The 22,463-nt window shown below is 49.8% G+C and overlaps 1 protein-coding gene across 1 annotated transcript in view; it reads left to right on the forward strand.

Annotated features, from left to right (window-relative positions):
- The window catches only part of Edar (ectodysplasin A receptor), a 73,440-nt gene extending 53,294 nt beyond the window's left edge, over window positions 1–20,146 (forward strand). Inside the window, exons 5-12 of the mRNA XM_050143275.1 lie at window positions 1,639–1,724; window positions 12,262–12,348; window positions 13,273–13,398; window positions 13,503–13,577; window positions 13,848–13,920; window positions 15,366–15,525; window positions 16,830–16,890; window positions 19,824–20,146. Coding sequence (XP_049999232.1) covers window positions 1,639–1,724; window positions 12,262–12,348; window positions 13,273–13,398; window positions 13,503–13,577; window positions 13,848–13,920; window positions 15,366–15,525; window positions 16,830–16,890; window positions 19,824–20,146 — 991 coding nt within the window. The remainder of the gene's footprint in view (window positions 1–1,638; window positions 1,725–12,261; window positions 12,349–13,272; window positions 13,399–13,502; window positions 13,578–13,847; window positions 13,921–15,365; window positions 15,526–16,829; window positions 16,891–19,823) is intronic.
- Window positions 20,147–22,463: the final 2,317 nt, after the last annotated feature.

Below are 22,463 nucleotides of genomic sequence, written 5' to 3' on the forward strand. Positions count from 1 at the left end.
CAGACAAGTCTGTGGCTCTGCCACTTTAAAGGGGGGATGGGTGACACCCTCAAATACCTTTGGAGCTTTTCTCCAGTTCAGTACTTGGAACTGCAGAGCAGAATATAACGCCACTCGTTACCTCATCTGGCCACTATTCGTCAACAATTGTCCTCCTTTCATCCCTGGCAAGAGGTTTACCCTCATTGGCCTCCGGCACCCGGTCTTAGCAGGACAGGAGAAGAAAACGGTGTGGCCTGGGAGCTAGATGTTAGACTGCTAAAAACAGAGCTGACCCGAGCACCTTGAGGCCACCTGCCCCTGCGGAGTGGTTAATAATCACACTCCACCACTGGTCCCTATGAGGCTCCTTGCTTCACTGACAAAGATGGCTTCTAAGGGGACCAGAGGGTGCTTTTGGGAGCTATTTCCAGAAGGCTTGACAGTTAAACTGTTGTGGCTTCTCCGAAGGGTGTTTTTGAGATTGGTTAATTAATGTTTACAAGACACACAGGGATCTGAAGATAAAAGGCCTTGAGGAAGGGCAAGCAATCACAACCCTGGTGTTACTGGTAATGGTCCAAGCTCAGGCGGGCTGGGGTCCAGAGTCTCCCAGCCCGCCCTCCGGCCCCATCTCCACCACCCACAGTCGTGGGGGGGGGCTAATAAGAAAGAGGTTGGGAAACAGCTGCAGGTGGATCCACCAGTAGAGAGGGCTTTTCATCTTGGGGTTCTCAGAAAGGGAAGCGATGCAGCCCGCACACAGGCTCCCTTTATTTCATTAGACTCCCCACAGTGTGGTCAATGGCCTCATGATCACCACACAATGTTCATTTATGATAATGGCTCACACCAAGAAATGAGCCAAAACGTCAAAGAATTCCCCTCCCAGGGCCATTCCCCTCCCATGCCGCTACTGGGAGGGGATTGGCTACTGCTGAGGGCCGGATCCTTTAAAGGGCGGGGCGTAGGTAGTAGCAAGAGCATTGCTTGGGTGAAAAGGGACTTGAGGTAGCATCTCTCTGAGTCACCCTTTACTCTGAACGCGACCACTAACAAACGCAAAAGTTACACAGGTGTCTTTAGCCAGGGGCCATTAAGGGTATCAGGACCTGGTTCCTCTCTGGGTCATCTTCAAGGCCACAGACACTGACCTGTGTGACCCCTCTAGTCGTTTCCTGTCTCTGGCACTGTCAACCCACGCAGGCATTTTGCCAGCAGCCTCATCAGGCTCTGGGTTCTGAGAGGGGAGAGGGACTGGGAGCTCACCAGTGCCCCCAGGTGGTGGCACACAGGTACTGCTGCTGAAAGCTTTTATGGGAGGTACAAATTACACACACACACACACACACACACACACACACACACACACACACACACACACTAAACAGACCCTTCAGGAAAGGAACAAAGAGAGGAAGCCATGCGAAGTCAGGCCCCAAATCATCCCAGTACTGGAAAAAGACTATTCTACTTCAGGACTTGCTAAACACCCCCCCCCCCCAAGAAACTCAAGGAGGGCTGTTGGCCTCTCAGGCCCTCAGTTCCCACCAAGCTACCTCATACCCGGCTTCAGCCATGGCCTGGTGACATCCAGGTTGTGTCTGCGCAGTTCCTCTCACGCAAACACCTTTACTCTGTCTCATCTTGTCTCCTCAGCTACTACATGCTGGAAAACAGACCAAGGAACATCTACGGCATGGTGTGCTACTCCTGCCTCTTGGCCCCTCCCAACACCAAGGAATGTGAGTGTTCCCCCCTGCCACAGAACCACTGTCTCGTTGAAACGCATTAGCGATGGTCTCACGGTACCCCAAATGTGTGCGAGTTGCATCACAAAATGAAAAGAAGACAACATTCTTCCCCTTGGGAGCGGTCTTACCGAGAGCAAGCCTGGATCAGAATTCTGTTTCTCTCCCTATGTCTTCCATCATCTTCGGTCAGTCTGTTGTGTGAGTTTGAGTCCGTGCCTGCCCAAAGGCCGTCTTGTGAATGTCTGTCCCGTGCCTATGTGCGTGACTGTCTGTGTCCCTAACAAAGGGCTTTGCTCTCTCTTGTACTGAACAGCACAGAAAACGGGAAGGGATCCACACGGGGATGGGATGAGGGAAACGGGACAGAAATCCTTGACAGGGCTTTACAAAGGGTGACATCTCTGACTCCCAGTGACCCCGACTGTCCCACATAACACATACTCCTGCAAATGTCACTGCACACAGACTCATCAGCCTAACCCATGCAGTGACCAGCATTGATGGTAGATATGTTTTATAAGGTTGTTCTCCACAGCCTACATAAACACACACACACACACACACATGCACTACTCTTGGGGACGGGGCATGAAAGGATACAAAATTGAAGATTACCGCTGTGCGTTGTCTTAGGTTGTAAATGCTGACTACACGGGAAGTCCAAGACATAGTAAGGACATGTAAAGTTGTTACATTGTTCTCTTTAAAGCAGAAACAGGCCGAGCACACAGTAGGGTCACAGTCTTATGTCCTGAGTGACCTCGTGGGATATTATTAACTCTGACTGTCAGGTCCTGCACAAGTTCCCATCTCTGAGAATGTTAAAAAAATAATTCTAACAGTCTGTAATGGTAAAAGTAAACCACTGCAGGTCTCAGAGTGGCAGCAGGCAGTGGGTCCTGAGACTGCAGCGGGCCACGAAGGCAGCCAGTCACAGGCAGGGAGCCGTATGGCAGGTGACAGACAGACAGATAGGCATACCATGCAGAGTGAGGTTGGATATTTATTTAGTGGGTGAGGGAAGGGGAGAGGGAAGAAGGGAGAAGAGGAGAGAGAGAGAGAGAGAGAGAGAGAGAGAGAGAGAGAGAGAGAGAGAGAGAAACAAAAATGGGGGAGGAGCCATGGCAGCAGCTACCTCTTAGGGAGAGAGATGGAAAAGGAAAGGACTCATACTGGAAGGCCAGCCTTGGTGGGGAGGGAGGCTTGTCTCTTAAAGGGACAGGACAGACCATTACACAGTTCATCACCACAGGGCCCCATTTGCCTGGCACTGAGGTTCTTTACTACTGGTGTAGAATGAAGCCAGGCCCAACACCTAGATAAGATTAGCACAGAAGCAGCTGGACAGGGAGGCAGCTCGGCCAGCAGCAGCATTTGTTTCTCTTGCAGAGGACTGCAGTTCAGTTCCCTACCCAGCTCAGGGGCTAACCACCACCCAGCTCAGGGGATCTGATGCCTTCTCCTGGCCTCTGTGGGTACCTAACACACACACACATGCACACACACAAATTAATAAAAATTAAATTTTTCTTGAAAGACCAACACAACAAAGGTATAAACAGACATTAAGGCCATCATGCTGGTCAGTCAGAAGCTCCTGTAAGGAGTCACTTGGTTGTCCCTTCTGTCATGAAGAGAGAGGTTCCAAGACCTGATCTACTGAGCTAATGTGTGTGACCATTAAAAAAAAAAGCTAAAGAGACTGCAGATACAAAGGTATTTGGAAAGAACCGTAAAGTGCTAGACAATTTTAAGCTCTCCTGTATATATAAAATTACACGAGGCCATGGGAAATGTAGAAATATCCGTAAGCGATCAAGAATTGAAATAGTTCCCAAAAATTACAGCTGTCAGACTCGTGAGATTATCGTCCTCCATGGGCTGCCGCTTTCCTGGTCTCTTAAGGATCACTCTTCCGTTTATGGAGAAGGATCCTCCCCCATTTCAGAGCCCTCGAATGTGTGGTTTCTTGGATTTTGAGATATGGTCTATTAAATGTTGATATGTTCTGAAGTTGGGGCCCTTAACCTGCATCCGAACATCAACCCTACTAAAAATGCCCGTCATACTGGCTGGATGCAGGCTGAATGAAGGAAGGCTGGACGGAGGCTAGCCTCATCTACCCATGCTCCATAGGAAGGGAAGCCGATGCTTGGAACCCTCAGGTCACGATAGTATTTTCCTGGAGAGTGTAATAGGGACTTCCTCCTTTAAAGGTCTGGTGACAGGAACGGAAGAGTGTCACCTCCCTTCTGGTGAGGCCAGGAGAGGAGTGGACTGGGCAGGAGGATGCCTAGAGGCAGGGATGCTAGCCTTTGGGGTACTCAGAGGGCCAGGCCCTTCTCTGTATTCCAAGTAGTTTAGCAACTGGAATAGATTTGCATGTGTTTAAAACTGAACTTCCTACCTGTCATATGCTAATTCATTTACAAATTAGAGGAGGCCCTGGGGCTCCTGGCTGCCAGCCTGACCTGAGGTGAAGTCAGCTGCCATTGCTATTGTGTCTTCTGTCGGGCATCTCCGTGGATTAAATGCCAGATAACTATGCGCGGAGGTTCTCACCTGAGTGGGAGAGATCAGGACCGCACCGCCTATGAGAAAAGATTCTTAGTCTGCAGAACCTGGGAGGAAAGCAGCTCCCCTTGGGGGCCTCACACAGATGCATGCCCTTCCCTAATTGCCTCGCCAGCCAGAAGAGCTAAGTAACCAAGTGCATCCAACCTAGCGGAAAGCAGGCAAAGTCCCTGACTCCTAGGGGTTAAGCAACAAAACACACAGAATTCCCTTCCATCCCTCTAGTCTTTAATTGCTTAACTGACAGCTAGATCCCAGGAAGGCTTCGTTGTAGGTTTCTATACCCCAGTCTTGGCTCTGGGGTCAGTCCAGCTCCCACTGGAATCCTTTCAAGCCAATCTCCAGGCATTTGTTTCCCAGCCCAGAACTTGTCAATGACAGATGTGGTAGACTGGTCGGATTCTTCCTCAGAACTAGAACAGGCTCCAACTCTGCCCTTCTCTATCCTGGCCTCAGTCTGGAGACTGTGTTACCCAGGATGCACTGTGACCGGAAAGACTACCAGTAAAGATGGCCCCCGTAAAATTAGGAGACCCATACACTCGGTATTGTTGTCCACAGCCCCGCCCCAGGAAAGCCAGGGACTTGGCCAAACCTCGTCTTTGTTGGGATCTTGACATCCCTGGCTGGTGGCCTAGGCTGCACCCCTACCTAAAGGGTGGATTTGCTGGGCCTTGCTGAACCAAGTTGTCATTCTTGGTACTCTGAGTCAAGGACCCTGGGGCACCTGGTGATGCAGCTACATGCCCAGAAGAGCGAGAGCGGGCAGATGGCCAGGTGCAGGACAGCCAGCCTAGCTGCAGGCCTGAATCAGCATGAGGGTATCCTCTGTGGGAAGGATGGGGGTCAGGGTGCCCACCGCTCTCCTCACCCCGCATGAATGAGCCTGCTCTGGCCTTCTCAGAGAACTGGCTGCTTCTCTGAGCACTGGGTGGAGGAGTTCGACTCTTAGTGTATGAACTGCTTGAGATAGTAGCTCATGTTTCTGGGTCTGCCTCTGATGCAGGGGGTCTGAGTGGTCCCCAAACACATTTTCATTAAGTATGACATTTGGGCATAGGTTAAAGGCTCTGGCTCCAGAGCCTTTGTTAGAATATTTATCCAGCCTCATGGAGCTGTCTCTGTCCCTGCCGAGGTGTACTAAGTGGCAGCATCCACCACACAGACTTTCACAAACCAGGGTGGATTAAGGCTCGTCAAGTGCTCCTATAAGCATGTCATAGAGTGCGTCCCTCAAAGGCCCTCGGGAGGAATGAGAAAGTGACACACATTTACTAAGAAGTAGAATTAAATGTTCCTGTTCCGGATGGCCAAGATGCTGGGTCCCTGGTCAGTCCTGCCTCCAGGCTGACCATCGTCTCCATCAAAGCGTGGAGACCATGGGATCCTTGGAGTCGCTTTAGTTTCTGCTTTCTCTGCCGTGTAATTGAGACAATACCCACACACACTGGGGAGACCGAATGTGTGCATTGAATCTGGAAACACAAAACAAGATACAGCCGACAGCCTTCCCTAAACTGGCACCCAGCAATCTCTTCCCAAGGCCTTGCAGCAAAGCCCCCTGCCCTCCCGCCAGGAACATCCCACCGGGAGAGCTTCAGGCCTTGGCCTCTTTTGCCACCTGGTGCCACAGTGCACTGGTAAATCCAAGTTAGACCGAAGGCACACGAAAGCCCTTTGGTTTGTTTTCTCAGTAAACCAAGGAGCAAGATGTACTTAAGCAAGGAGCTCTGTCTATAATTTCCTTTCTCCCATGTTGTCCTGAGAATGCAGACACCCCAGACAGCTAAGTTGAGGGGCCTGTGCTGTAAGAACAATTGGTCAGAGTTTGGAGGCAGAATCTCAGGGCTGGAGAAAGGTGTGTATCCCGCTTGACTTCCATGTGAATTCCCATCCCGAAGAAAGTGATCTCATTATCTGTACCACTGTTTCCTCTAAGATCTGTGTCACATGATCTCTGTGAGGACAGGTGGGACTGAATGGACTCTGTGTGGGGAAATACCCTCCATGGGGCTAGTGAGATAACCCACCCAGCAGAGTGGGCAGCAGGCTCAGCCACACGACAGTGGCCCTGCACTTCCAACAGCTCGTCTGGGACAGAGTGGTTAGAAGGACAAGGACATACTGCAATAGAAGCACTGTGTTGTGGCAGGACCAGCCCTGTCACCTCTATCTATCTATTCATCTATCGACCGATCGATCAATCTATCGTGTGTGTGTGTGTGTGTGTGTGTGTGTGTGTGTGTATGTGTGTGTGTTTAATCACCTGTCAGTGGCTAAGTCCCCTGAGTTTAGTCATGAATAGGGTGGTCTCTTACGGGAGGGACACCCAGGCTGTGGCTTAGAGCACTGTAGTGGATTCTGTTTGGCACACATGACTCCCTCATGTGAGCCTTAGAACATAAACAGGAAATCTTGACCTCCAGGAGCATGGACCCAGTCACTTCTGTAAAGTACTATCCACACCAGAACACGCCACATTCCACTGTTCACACCAGAACACGCCACATTCCACTATTCGCACCAGAACATGCCACATAGCACTGTACACACCAGAACATACCACATAGCACTGTACACACCAGAACATGCCACATAGCACTGTACACACCAGAACATGCCACATACCACTGTATACACCAGAACATGCCACATAGCACTGTATACACCAGAACATGCCACATAGCACTATTCATAGCAGAACATGCCACATAGCACCGAGGACCTGGTAAGAGGCAGGGTCTTCCAAAGGAGGCCTGAGTAGAAGCAAAGATAGTGTTCCCAGCAAACCAGTCCTCTCCCTTCGAGCAGCTGGTGAGGAACCAATGACCCCACCCATGGCTCAAAGATCCACCACCAGGGTTGTGGGGCACCTCCTTGACAACCCTAAGAACCAAATCACTCTTTAAAATCCAAACTGTTTACACTCTGTAGAGGATGCCAGGCAGCCTCTAATGCACACTGGCACTTTTATAAATTGTGTGGATTAACAACTTCAAAGGCCCGTATATACCATCATCTCTTTGAACAGAGCTATAACCCCACTAAGCCTTGCACTTCCAGCTCCCTAAGTCCCCAAGGAAGGTGAGCTGAGCTCCTGCAGCCAGCGTGAGAATTCACGGTGAACTAGGCACATCCGTCCCTACCGTCTTGTCTACTCATGGACCACTAGTGAAAATCTCTGCCCGTTATCTGGAACATCAGCTTTTACCAGACATTTCACCTTGCTCGTTTCAAAGCCAGGGTCCCATGGAAGCAACCATTCTTCTGCACTTGACTAGCCAAAGAGATTGATACAGAGTAGCAAATGCCCGATTGAGGGGAGCAGGGTAGGGTGGAATATTCCTAGCTGCAAAACATTTTGAGAGTGCAGAGTCAATCTGCATGAGACCAGAGTACAGCCTGATACGGGAGAATATGCATACAGGAGTCCTGGCATGCTGCTCAGGGGACTTGCACCATGGCCATGCCTCCATGATGGGCAATGCAGATGCTAAGGCATCTTCTAGGCCCCATCCCCAAGTACCTTGTAAGCGGGGATAGTTTATAGAGCCAGGATGATGATGCCAAGGGGCTTGAGCAGACCTGTGTGAGTTCGGCCTGGCAGCCTAGGGATGTTCATGAGTAGGGTTTACTCTGCTTTTCTCAGGCCTCCCTCGCCTAGAAGGCAGAAGGCAAAAGAGACCAAATAAGAGGCAGGTGGTTTTCTTTTTTTTTTTTTTTTTATCACTGCTGTGCTCAGAGCAGGTCCTACTGAATCTGATTTCAGCTGTTCTCCACAGAGTACATTTCTTTCGCCTGGCTGAAACAGAGCCGTCACTCAGAACAACCGAACCACGCACCCATGCATTCAGTTGCTCTGGGTCCCTTCGGCTCTCTCTTTGCTGAAAGAGCAGCTCCACTCTCTTGCCAGTTCTGACCCTGAGAAGCCTGTCATCAGGCCGTGGGGTGCAGCCCTTCAGGACCTGCACGGCCTGTGGGCCTGGCTGAATCTGTGTAATTCTGCTCCTTCTGTACACATAGGCCCCAGAGTCTGCTGCAGGATCTCAGAGGGAAGTATCTGCCTCCCTGAAGAGTCTGGAAGTTCCCTGAGGTCCATCACATAGAAAGGGTAGGGCAGAGGCCATGAGGACCTGAAGGTTTCGCTTGAAGGGTAGCTGCAGGTGTTTGGCTCCAGTCCCCAGCTTAGAGAAGAGGTCTACCTTCCTGCCATACCTCATCCCCACTTCCCCCTTCTCAGATGCACTCAGCACAGCATCCTTTGGCTGGGGAGTTCCTGGCAGCTCCTATAGCCTGTACAGTCTGGATGCTCCGCTAATGCCAACTGGAGTTCAGTTTGGGGACTGCCCAGCAAGGCATAGCTGGCCCAAGCAGGTAGCATCTGTGGCTCTGGAAGATGTCAGTAACAAGTAGCAGCCTGTACCAATGTTTGGCGATGTCATAGAACGAGCCCTCTCGGGTACAGGGGCATTCATAAGTCTGTACTAACCACGCTACCTCCATTGTTTCTTTCTAGACCATAGACCTGGGTGTGTTTGCACCCTGTCCCCAGCCCTGTTACTTGGTCGACAAGTTCTAGCAAGAAGGGAAAGAAGGGACAAAAAAAAAAAAAAAAGACAAAGATTGCTTGTGTCCACAAATACAGCCCGTGATTTTTTTTTCTTCTTCTTCTGCCCATATATCTTAAGCTCACCTGAGCCCCTAACCAAACCATCAGATCAGTTTCTTTTCAATGTTCTATTTGCTTTAGAGAAAGGCAATTAGGTTCTATTCAAAGCTGGGTCAAGACCGTCCTCCTGATGACACGTGATGGCTGTTTCCCAGCACAGTACAAATGGCAAGACCCTGGAGCTTGCCTCTGCTGGCTGGAGCAGCTGCCAGCCTGTAAAAAAACTTGGTGGGGGTCTGTGAGCAGGAAGGGATACAGCCTGAATGTCTGTCATTTGATAGGTGAGCAGGTGAACATAGCTCTGTAGACAGGACCACCGCTGGGGACGCCCTCACCTAAGAGTTATCCCTAAAGATAAACTTTAATAGTAGAACGTTAACTTTGGAACCTGAAGGTCACAGTAAGGCTTCCAGTCTTCCTCCAGAAAGTTAAAGAGACATCTCACCCTCCCTGGGCAAGTGACTATCCTCCTGGCCCACACCACAGTTCTATTTCTGTCTAATGCTGAGGGCCAAGCTACCCCTGAATACCTTTTCACCTCTCTGATGCACAGAAATCCACCTCCAGCCTGCCCTCGGCCCGTGAAGCCCTCTGGCACGTCCACACTGTTCGTCTTTCGTCTCTCTATTTGTTGAACTAAGTACAAGGCCCAGGACAGAGGCGCCTGGCCTCTCTCCACAGGGTGTACACTTGGCCGCCGCATTCCGTGCTGTGTGACTGTGTTCCTGCTCCCGGGCTGGTACAAGCCAGATGGCAGGAGGCTTCACACACAGCAGGCCTGACTTTCTCCCAGAACCTCTGTTAGACTGCTGCCCCTGATTATTCCTTACAGAAGTCCCACAGGGCACCCTGCAGGCCAATCTCTCGGCTGGCTGGGGTGGGTGGGTGGAAGGACGTGACTTCAGGGAGGTTGGTGGCTTTTCAGAATCATGGGATTATTTTATGATCTTCTCCAGAACTGAGAAGCAGCAAGGACAAGAGAGAAAGACAAGAAAACATAGCTCCCTCCCCACCACTCCAGGGCTGGGGGGCAAGGGTCCTGCCTCTAATACTCCTGAGCTATCTATGGTCCAATCCTGATTGTTTTTTATCAATTGAAGAACTCAAGTTTGCCCTAAGGAAAGTTATTTGTCAGGAAAAAAAAAAAAAAAAAAAACAAGGACTTATGGTTTTCTGGTAGCAAATCAGCTTCCATTTTTCTCCATGCTAAGTGGCAGTTTTTCTTTTCTTTGCACTGCCCCCAACCCCAGTGTTTGGATTATTGAAACTGGGTCTCTCTAGGTAGTAGAGACTGACCTGGACTGCACTCTGTGGACCAGGTTGACCTTGAATTTACAGAGATCTGCCTGCCTCTCCTGAGTGTTGGGATTAAAGGCGCACACTACCCCACCCACCCTTTCATTTTGTTTTGTTTTTTTAGTGACACTTTTTTTTTTCCCCTGTGGAGGGAGAGCAATGAGCCAAGGCTAGAGAGGAGAGCAGGGCACATCCATTCTGAAATGGGTTGGTGGGAACTATTTAAAACTCATCTCTGGTTCAGAGTGCAATGCAGAGGTGCAGTGATTGCCTAGCTCACATGATGCCAGTGCCACAGAGCCACCACCACTCAGGGCCTTAGAGAAAACCCTAGAGGAACGCACGTCAGAGCTGCGAACATGAGTGTGCCTCTCTGTGGGCTCCTGCTGCTTCCTCCTTGGGTTTTGTTTCTCCGGATTTTTAGCAACAAGAATATGTTGCTTTTATGACCAGAAAAGATATTGAAAACACATTTCTGCTCTCCCTAAATGAAAACAAAATCAATCAAGCAGTATTCCCTCTAAAATGCTTCCACAGACACATGCTGTCTTTCACAGCCTGCACGGACTTCCTCTCCGTCACAGGAAAACTGAGTGGGTGGGGCAGAGCTCTCTCGGTACTTAGCTCTCAGCAGCCTGCTCCTGGGATGGCACGGCAGCCACTGTTAGAGAAGAAACACCCCGTGTTTCAGTGTTTGTGCAATTAAAATTGAACTTCGCGTGTAATGCTGTTCTCCGTGTCCACCTCCCAGTTAGAGCGGCCCAAATGTAAAGAGATAAAATTGAAACAATAACCATGGTTTCCCTGAGTCATATGGAAACTTGGCATCTATAAGCCTGGCATTCCTGGTACTATATAATCATTGAGTGTGCCTAAACCGTAGTCATTTAAAATGAGCAAACATGTAAATTCAGATTACAAAACTATGGAGTCAAAGTGTCCCTAAAGATGCAGATTTTTATTTATTTTCCTTTGGCCCATGATGAATTTATTGATAAATGTAATGGAAAGTTTTTTAGTCTTAATAAAATATCTTCAAGCAATATAACTGCTTGAAAGTTGTATAGTACTTGAGTACGCTATAATTGCTCTACCCTGTGTTGCTTTTTCCACGGTGGAAAAAATTCCTTCCTTCACTATGATGTAATTTATTTGATCTTTCCATGCCTAAAATTGAATGTTATATTTCTTTTCAAATAATGCTTTCATCAAGATTATTGGACAGATGGAGCTCGCTGGTCTTAGTCTGTAAGTGTAGCAGTTTGAAGATGTACAGAAGGAGAATAGGATGGGTGGTCCAAACCAGTGTGTTGGGATGCCCATCCTCACCTTCCCCATTTGGAATCGGGATGCTACATCCTCCTCTTGATTTAGTTACATGAAACGGACCTTGTCAGCTGTGCNAATTTATTGATAAATGTAATGGAAAGTTTTTTAGTCTTAATAAAATATCTTCAAGCAATATAATAAAAAAAAAGAACAAGAACCCCAATGGATGGAGAGATGGCTCATGGCTAATCTTGGCTAAGAGTGCTTGCTGCTCTTGCAGAGGACTGCACCCACATTGGTTGGATTACAAGCACTAGCTACTCCAGCTCCAGGGGTTCCAGTGCCCTCTTCTGGTCTTCACAGGCACCTGCACACATGTGCTGCACACACAACACACACACATACATGTACACACACATGCATACATATACATACATACTTATACACACATACACACAAATATACACATACACACATACACAAGTACACACATACATATACATACACACACACACACCTTTAAAAAAACAGAATTTCTAAGATGTCAGAACACTCTTTGGGAACGCTAAACACACTAGGAAATAAAATACATGCTCTCGGCCCCTCCCCTGCAGTACAGCCCAGAAGCCCAGGTTGGTTCACTTCACTGCAGTATCTTATTTTCCAGCCTTTGAACATGGTACTTTGTCAGATCTCTGAGGTTTTGTGTTCTCCTTGCAGGTGTGGGAGCCACCTCTGGGGTTTCTGCTCACTCCTCCAGCACGTCTGGGGGCAGCACCTTGTCCCCCTTCCAGCATGCTCACAAAGGTGAGGAGGGTGCCCAGCTGGGGGTTCTTTGGAACTCAGCTAAGAGGGAGCGAGGAGGGGTGAGGAGGGAGAGGGGATCTGTCAGCAATGAGCATGGAGCCCTCCCCGTCACTTCTCTGATGTGATGGAATCGCATGTTCCCGCTCAGGGCCACCTCGCATCCCCCAGCACCCGAGAAAAGCAGGCAACCACGAATAATAGGACACACGCATCCCCCGTCTCCCACATCCGGCAGTGTGATGGATGTACCCGATGACATCAGGAGGCTGAACACCCTCAATGGGCTCTCAGCTCTGTACCTCCTTCAAACGGTCCAGGGTACCAGATGCCTGCCGCTGCCTTTCTGGGTGACAGGTCATTTGGATCCTGCTTCATGGGAACCAGGTGTCCTGTTGGGTTACTTTGGAGAGTTGGAGGAAAGTTTTGGATAGTCCACATACCAAGGTTGCAGTTAGGGAACCAAGCGAACAGCTCCGGGAGTAAGGAGCAGCCAGGCAGAAGTGGAAACAGCAGGCGTTGTCGGGTCAGTTCAGCCCTGGCTTCCCTGGGGCTCTTGCTGGGACTCTGAGGACAAGGCGCCAAGGAAAACCAAGCCAGGAATCCGATCTCTAGCCCGAGGAGTGGCCTTTTGCTTGGGAGCACCTAAACCTGAACTCTGCTGTCTCCAGACACTCGTTCATGGGCCTCGTCCTCACTGCCACCTTTCTCTCAGGATCTCAGAGTAGGAAAGCCAAGAGTAAGCCCCGCAGGGATGGCTTCTTGATTTGCCTCCTAGTCTTCCCAGTCCAACACCCGTGAGTCTGCTTGACAATGTGGGAGCAGCCTAGCAGCCAAAGCACATTCCTACGACCCCGGTCTTCTGGTGGGTGCTGGGGCTTGGGGGAGGGGCCTTCAAAAGCATTTCTCCTCCTCTCCCTGATGCAGAACTCTCGGGCCAGGGACACCTGGCCACCGCCCTCATCATCGCCATGTCTACCATCTTCATCATGGCCATCGCCATTGTACTAATCATCACGTTCTACATCATGAAGACTAAGCCTTCAGCTCCAGGTGACCCCCTGCGCCCTGCCCCCATCCCAACACTCCGCCGCCTTCCCTGAGAGAACCAGGGGGGGCGGGGGCTCATGCCAACCTTCTTCTCTCTCTTCGAGCAGCCTGCTGTAGTAGCCCCCCGGGAAAAAGCCCAGAAGCCCCAGCTAGCACACACGAGGAGAAAAAGGAGGCCCCAGGTTTGTACACACCGCCCATGCTGCCCCATAAACAACATCCAGCATGAAGGCAGAGTATCCCCCCCCCACCTTTGTCCTCCAGCTTGACAGCCCAGCCTCCCCACCTCTGATTCCAGGGCCCTTTGCAGGGGGGCGGGGGTGCCCACTTGTTTTGTGCCCAGATAGGGAGCCAGTCACCAGGGATGCCTACTGAAAAGGAAAGAAGAGGGGAGATCCCAGTTCGGGGGCCACACGCTGCCTCTCATTCACCCCCAACTTCCGTTCCTACAGACAGTGTGGTGACCTTCCCTGAGAATGGCGAATTCCAGAAGTTGACGGCTACACCCACCAAGACCCCCAAGAGGTACGTAGAACGGGAACTTGCCTACAGTCACTGCTGGATGGAACAGTCCCAGTTTCCAGGACTGAAGTACCAGCTGGGTCCTTCTAAATCCTGGAGCAGGCAGGCGAGCTGTATCAGTGAGGGAGCAGGGTAGCTGGTGCCTGGCCTGGGAGATGAGCGTCCCAACAGAAGGGGGCAATCTAAATGAGCATGTAATTTCTGCTTCTTCACTAACTCCAGCAGCTGGTGTATGCTGGGGACAGTGTAACACCTGCTCTCCGTTTGCCCACCCTCCCTACCCCCAATCTCCCAGATGCCCTGGGCCCTCCATCCTTCTCCGAGGAAAGGCATGAATCCCAGGATACACACATCCTGGTCAGGGTCTCACAGCTTCCCGCAATGTCTAAAATGCCTTAAAGCCAACAGCGCCTGCACCAGGCCCAATACTAGCCTTGCCGCATCCCTTAGACAAACAGGTTGATGTCAGCCCCACTTCCATAACCGTACCAAAATCCCGCACTAGGGATCAAGAAAACCGGAACCAAAGTCCAGGCTGTCAAACATCTATTAAGGCCTGGTGCATACAAACTCTGGGGGAGATATTTACCTGATGGTATTTTAGCACATTTACCAAACACTGGGTTATAGAACACCCTCCACCTTAAAATCAACTAAGAGGGAAGTCATTCCCTATTGTCCCCATAGTCATTTGAACTTGGTCTTGCAATTCTTCAGCACTGGCTTCCAGCAAGGCAGCCTGAAAACCCCTTTCTGATGGACCTTGCACCATGGCTTTACAGACAAGAATGGGAAGAACCCCATCCACCCAATGCCAATCTTTGCAGCTAGGGTGCAGAGTTCCTAAGCATTGCCAAGCCAATCGCCCAAAGAGCAGAGTACCAAACCCTCCCTCCTGACCTAAGACAGGATCTTCCATGATACAAGAATTCTTGCTTATCTTTTCTACTTGAGAATAAGTACTCCTCAGCCTGGACAAACTTCAGGCACCAAGGAAGCCCAGCCTAGTGCATTAACCCATTTGGAAAAACTCTAGTGCTCTCAAGACCCCCAACGCAGGCATCTCTGCACCGTAGGGCTTTCCTTGACATTAAGGTGCACTTAGAACACACTCAGTGAAGCTTCACCAAGCATCCATGGTGTCAGGCAGCGTGGAGAGATGTCGGGGCAGCCCTCGATGGTGTCTGCAGCCTCTCAGACCCACTGCTTCTTGGGACCCCACACAAACATCTACAGGCCACACTGTACCAGAATTGCTTGTCTGTCAGGGAATGTCCCTTTCTCACCTCGTGCCCCCTAACCTAGAGCTCAGGAGACGCAGGAAATGCTTAAGGAACAAGACATTGTGCAATGCTCTCCATACCTGGAAAACAAGGTCGGTGCAAGGCAGCTTATCTGGGCCTCGGTTTCCCAGACTCCACTAACAGGTGTCCCGCTTGTCTCCGCAGTGAGAACGATGCCTCCTCTGAGAATGAGCAGTTGCTGAGTCGCAGTGTGGACAGCGATGAGGAGCCTGCCCCGGACAAGCAGGGGTCCCCAGAGCTATGCCTGCTATCGCTAGTTCACCTGGCCAGGGAGAAGGCTGCAGCCAGTAACAAGTCTGCTGGGGTGAGGCTCTGGCGGCTGGTCAAGGGGACACCGGTGCAGTAATTTACAGCGATCAGACAGGATCCCTCATGTTGAATAAGCTTCTTAGGATGCTGTTTCTCCCAAAGGTCCCAGCTAGGACAAAGACCAAAGCAACAGATTTTTAAATATTATTTATATTGCTTATAGACAAAAATGTTTTTTTAATTACTGCAAATGTCAGAAAATAGGAAAAGAAAAACTTTCCAAAAATATGCAGTCCATTTCTAAGTAGTTACACACACACACACATAAAATTAAATCTGTGTGTATTTGTGGGTTCTGAATCCATGTGTCAACTAAGTATAGATAAAAAAGAAAACTGTGCCTGTTCTAACCATGCACACTTCTTATTGTCATTAATCTCTAAACCATACAGTGCAATAACTATTTGTACAACACTTCATGTGTTAATTATGAGAAATAATTTGAAAATGATTTAAAGTGTATGAGATGGTGTGAATAGGATTATGCAAATAGACATTTTACACAGTAGTCTTAGCAACCACAGATTTTGATATCCTAAAAGGTTCTAAAAACAAGAAATGATGTTTTGTATGTAAACATGTGTGTGTGTGTGTGCGCGCGCACACACACACACACACACACACACACAGAGACAGACATACAGACACTGCTCTTATATAGCAATAGACTCACTTGTAAAAATTGTCCCGAGGGTTTTACCACTAAAGCAAGCTACTTTGGAATGCCCATGACACAGGGTGTGCCCTCGGGCCCTGGCATAAATTCCTGTTTGCGTCTGTGCCTCAGGCAGCCCAGCCAAACCATGTGGCAACATTGTTGGTAGTAGAGGAAGGTCCTGCAGGGATCCTGGATCTGGCTGGCCCTGCAGGATGCTTCACTCCAGGCACAGTGATCGAGACCATGCTGCCTGCCACAGGCCTGGTCTCTTCACCCAGGGCCACTCATTGCCTCTCTTAGCCCTGAGCTCCCTGCCTTGAAGAGAGCGTTCCATAGTTCTGTTAGCCACTGGCTGCCCTGGTGGCCAACTGGGGTCGTCATTGTCAACCTTCTCAACACAATGGTGACAGCTCTAGCACTGGTGTGCCTTTAAACCCAAGTAGTACCCCTATTGTGCACAGAGGCTATCTGCATGGAAACCCTGGGGACATTCTTCCTTCTGGTATGTTTGGGCCGCTTCCACCTTGGCACACCAGATATGCCTGCTATCACGGCCAAGCCAGTGCAAAGGGAAGACTTGAGGCTTTGCTACCGTCTTTCCCTTTTCTAAAGATGAACATTCTCTCCGCTGTTCTTTGTAGATTCAAAGCCGAAGGAAGAAGATATTGGATGTATATGCCAACGTGTGTGGTGTTGTTGAAGGTAAGGGCTAGAGGACCATTCTTTAATCCCAGCACTTAAGAGGCAGAGGCAGGCAGATCTCCGTGAATTTGAGGCCAGCCTGGTCTATAAGAGCTAGTTCCAGGCCTGCTAGGGATACATGGCGATACTCTAACAGGCAAAAGACGAAAAAGCCATTCGGGGTACACTTCCCTGAGATGATAGCCCCCGGTGCCAGGCCCCTGTGTGGACAACTGGGGACAGCCATCCACATCTGAGGGAGGTGGTCAGGCCCCCATCAGAATGGCCAAGTGAACCGACCTGTGATGTGGAGGTGGGGGAGGGAGTTTAGTTCCTGGCTTAGGCTAAAGCACCCCATAATGCTTTCGTCACAGGACAAGAGACTCCCAGCATGCACGCGGGTGCAGCGCCATTGTGTTTATGTCCACATAGGTATTGTCATCACAGAAGTGACCGATGACACTTAGTAGTCAGTGCCAGTGAGGACGCAGTCTAAGAAACACATGGGCGTGAGATTTGTCCCTGTGTCAATATCGAGTATACGTCTCAAGCTAGAATGGTCGGGGCATCAGAAGGTGCACTATGGAGCCAGTGTTTTCTGTCATTGACAGCAGCATCACCATGCAGGCTGTGGCTGTGCCTAGAAGCTGTTTCACAAGGCACACTGGCCTGGCCTTGGAGGGCTCTTCCCTCCTTCCAGAGCAGCCACGCAAGGTCAAACGGCCTGCAGTGGGCAGGTGAGAAGCAGGAGAGTGAGAACCATAGACAGTCCAGTCTGTAATCCTCCTAAATGCTACAAAACCCAAGCCCCAAATTAACTTCTCTTCAGCCTGGAAATAAACCCCTCACCGCTGATGTCAGGGGGCTTTCCTGCCTCCCGCCTTGCTGGCATCCCTCCGCATACCCTGATCTGGTTGAACTGTTTGCCTGGAGAGGGTCCTATACTGCCTGCCACTCCTGTCCCATGTGGGAGAAGTGCAGGCCCTGAGCTGGGACAGGCTGGTTAGATGTTCTCTTTGGCCAGAAGTAACCACTGAGCAGGAACTCCAGGGCCAAGAATTCTTCTTGGCTGCCTTCAGAAACATGGCAAGGCTCCATAAGTACATGCCTGGTCAGCCTACTTAATCAAGCTTGGCATGGTGGGTGCTGTTGGCTGCCCAGAAGAATATGGTCCGGGAGTTACATTCCAGCACCCCCGAAGCTCTTGTCTGTTCCAAAGAATGTCTTAGTTTTGAAACACCAAACCCATGGGACTGTGGCTTTTGGATTGATTTAGAGCTTCAACCATAAGAAGAGCCCTCCAGTGGGTCCTGTGGGGTGGAATCTTTAAGCCTGTGCCCTCAGGTGCTCCTTGGCAGCCCGGGCATGAGACCTTCTTAATGCCACAGTAATAAGACACAGCCAAGGCTGAGGCCCTCAGGCCAGCATGGCTTGGCTCCCCAGACCATTGGAATCACATTAAGACCTTAATACTCGCCACCTCTGCCTCTCGAGCCACCCTGCCTTCCCCAAGATGCCAATGTGGTTAATATGGGGTGAACCCCAGACACCAAAGTCCTCCAGTTCTTTTAAAGGTTTTCATTGTGGTATTCTTCCTCCCCACCCTCCACTCACCTCCCGCCGAGACAGAGCTTCTCTGTGTAACAGCACTGGCTGTCCTAGAACTCATAGAGATCTGCCTGCTTCTGCTTCCTGGCTGCTGGGATTAAAGGCATATGCCGCCACACCGGCTTGTGGTGTTCTTAACATTTTGTGCTAAGAGGTAATAGAGCAAAGCCTGGGTGAGCTTCTCCTAGCTTCTCCTAATGCTGACAGCTCACAGCCCCATAAAAGCCATGATCAACATGTTGATGTTGACACAGTAGATGGCAACCCCTTCCACCACCACAGGGGCTTCTCCTGCTCCCCAAACCCACACCTGCAGCCCCATCAACCACTATTCTGTTTTCTATTGCTGTAATTTTGTCACTTTAAGACTTTTGTAAAAGTCAAATTGGGGGCTGGAGAGATGGCTCAGTGGTTAAGAACCCTGGCTGCTCTTCCAGAGAACTGGGATTCAATACCCAACACCTACATAGCCGCTTACTATCTGTAACTCCATTTCCAGAAGATACGTCGCCCTCTTCTGGCCTCTGTGTGCACTGCATGCATATGGTACACAACCGTACTGGTAGGCAAAACGCCCATATATGTAAGATATACATTTAAAAATACTATTGTAAGTTGAATCATGGAGCACACACTCAGTGATTAGCTGGTCTCTCTATAATTCAGTAGAGAGTCATCCGGGTTGCTCTGTATGTCAGTGTCACGGGAGTTTTTGAGTATCCTTGGAAATTTCTACATAGGCAGTCATATCTGCACACAAGGGGTTTTATTCCTTCCTTTCTAACCTGTGTGCACTCTTTCTTCTCTTTTCTGTCTTCACTGCTTTGGCATGGTGTCACATTTAAATTTTAACCCTATGAACTGTGTTTACCAAGAAGCATGTGTTAGAACATTCATTCATTTAGTATTTTTTAATTTGCTTGAGCTTTTTAAAATTGTTTTTATTGAGCTATATATTTTTCTCTGCTCTCCTCCCTTCTTCTCCCCTCCCCTACCACCTTCTCCCATGATCCCCACGCTCCCAATTTACTCAAGAGATCTTGTCTTTTTCTACTTCCCATGTAGATTAGATCCAGAAAGTCGCGTTCACTTTTAACAGCTGGAACCAGACTTACACCCCGAGAATAAATGTTACTTTTCATAGTCCATAATGCTTTGTTCTATTGTTGAACTCTGTTAATATTTTGTTAGAAATTTTGGTGTCAGATTGGGAAAGAGTTCCTTCTTTTCTATTTTCTGGAAGAGACTACTCAGAGCGTACGTTAATTCCTTTCAACACTTGGAAGATGTTTAATGCTGAGCTCCCCTCGACTGCGGTTTGTGACATGTGCCCATCCCTCTCCTAGGTCTCAGCCCCACAGAGTTGCCGTTTGATTGCCTTGAGAAGACAAGCCGGATGCTCAGCTCCACGTACAACTCTGAAAAAGCGGTGGTGAAAACGTGGCGCCACCTTGCGGAGAGCTTTGGACTGAAGCGGGACGAGATCGGGGGCATGACTGATGGCATGCAGCTCTTTGACCGCATCAGCACCGCGGGCTACAGCATCCCGGAGCTGCTCACAAAGCTGGTACAGATCGAGCGGCTGGATGCGGTGGAGTCCTTGTGTGCAGACATACTGGAGTGGGCTGGGGTCGTGCCCCCTGCCTCCCCGCCCCCAGCTGCTTCCTGAGGAGTGTGCCTTGAACTGTCCTCCCTGGGACCCGCTGGGGATCCGATGAGGCCACTGCAAGCTGTGAGTGATGCCATCGGACTGCCGAAACTCAAGGCTTTTCCTGGTGGGTCACTGTATTCCTTAGGTGGAGCTAAGGAGCCTGCTGATCACTCAGATGGACATGTGGGGATGATGCTGGTGAAGAACCCCATCCTGTCTGTCAGGGGACGCTTGGTGGGAGACAGAGGGCATGCTACCATCACATCACCAGAACATCAAACAGGCTAAATGAAGGGATGCTAAGAAAATGTAGCGATAATTCCGGGAAGGGTGCCAGCGTCTCGTGAAGTTGAGAAATGGGAGCGTCCTTATGAAGAGAATAGCTTGAAGGTTTTAGTACAGACAAATGTACAAAGTACAGACGTCCCACTTCCTCCATTGCTGCAGACGGAGCAGTCTGTTGGGGTGCTCGATGGCTTCAGGGGTGGCTTGACCTGTGTTTGCTGCCGCCCACAACAATACAAAAGCCTTGCAGTGACTAGCGGAAGAACTTGGGGGTATGTCACTGCCGCACAAGGCATGTCTGCCCAGCCCAACGGAAGTGTGGGCAGATTTGGGCTCCAGCATCACTCACAGACAGCGCTGTTACAGTGTGTCAGATTGTTGTCCTTCAAACGGGTGTGTTCTCTCTAGAAAAGGAGATGACGACTTCATAGGAGTTTGTCCATGCCCGATTCTAGACTGCTGGAGTAGCCAGAATTCACGAATGAGGCTTGTGTGAGTCCAGACAGCATCCTGGGCCAGCGAGGGATGGTGGAGCCTGAGGTGCAGTACAGAGCTGGGCCTGCAGTCCTGGCCCTGGTGATGTCATCCCAGGGGACTGTCATCTCCTCCCCCAGCCCAAGCTTCTCTTCTGCCAATGAGAGCTTGGTCTTCATGTCTGTGGTCAGGAAAGTTAAGGCTCAGGTGAGCAAAAGAAAATGGAGGCAGGACAGGAGAGGCTGAGGGGGCCTCCGTGGGGTAGATACAGCGTGGGCAGCCACACAAAGAGAGTAAAAGGAGGAACTCCTATCAGGGATTCTCGTGTAAGGGCAACTGTAGGACAGAGCATTTACAGCGAGGAAGCTTCTAAAGGGGCATTGTTCTTGGCAGATTCTTATTTCACCTGTAGCTGCCAAGAAAAGGAAATTCAGGGGAGCTTTCCCGCCAGGGGGTTAATGCCCAGCTGGCTGCTGGGCTCCCTCCTGAAGCACTGGCTGCAGTGATGGTGAAGTTGCAATAAAGCCTCTGGTTGAGAAAGCGGCGGGTTTGCTTTGTTCTTTCGCTTTTAAATGACAAGTCATAGGACTGAACAGAAGCCTTCGGGGTGGGAGTCAGTTGCACGTTTGAAACCACCCAGCAGTTTCCCGCCACGGAATACAGAACATATGCTGTGAGAGGCCATAAGTAGGCCCTGAATATTTAATGTAATGTGATCATTTTACTGTGTCCGTTTGTGAGATAGTCTGCGTAATTATCCTTTTAATTCCTCTTCAAGATCCTACCGTGCCCTTTACCCCCTGGCTTTCAGTGATGATGTTGAGCTTCCCCTTCATTAGCCTGTAAAGGTCTTCTGTGATGAGTGGGCGCGGCTACGACAGCAGGCTCCTCTCCTCCCGACTGTCTTTCTGGTGAGGAATGGGCAGCCGCCGTGGGCAGCGTGGGCTGGCCTCTCAGTTCACCTATTAGATCTCAAGGCTTGAGGGCAGCCAGCATCCGTGTTGTCTCGTTGACTCGCAGCTTGCTGATTTAGGGGAGCTCGTCCCTTGTCTTTTACTTTATTTGGCAATAAATCCAGGAAGGGTCTGCTTCAATGAGCTTTGCCTACGCTGTAGAGATCAGAATCGGCAAGACCATCACGTTTCTCACTGACCAAGGCCGGGACTCCATGCTGCCATCTTCGTCTGGAGACTATCATTATTTTTCCAATACTTAAAGGTATTTAGTAAATGCTCAGGCTAGGTCTGAGGCCCTTAGCCCGTGAAGTCATAATTGTGAATATTTTATGTAATTCTGTTTATATAACTTATTATATTTTTATAAGCCCAATAAACATGTTAATGAAAAGGCGGCTCCAGACTGGTACCCGTGTGAACTGTTAAAGAGTGACGCTCTGTGAATGGAGAAGGACTGACTGTCGTGGTCACTGTACTGTGTATGATGAGACTGTGGGCTTGTGGCCATCCGTAAGTAAAGTATATAAAATATAGCAGGGAGGTGTTCACTAACAGGGACAGGCATATGTGGGGAATATGTAAAACAACACGGGGCACCGTTTTCCACATTTACTTTTAAA

This window comes from Alexandromys fortis, unplaced genomic scaffold, assembly GCF_014885135.2.
Source record: "Alexandromys fortis isolate MF-2015 unplaced genomic scaffold, M_Fortis_MF-2015_v1.1 scaffold_9, whole genome shotgun sequence".
Classification (NCBI taxonomy): domain Eukaryota; kingdom Metazoa; phylum Chordata; class Mammalia; order Rodentia; family Cricetidae; genus Alexandromys; species Alexandromys fortis.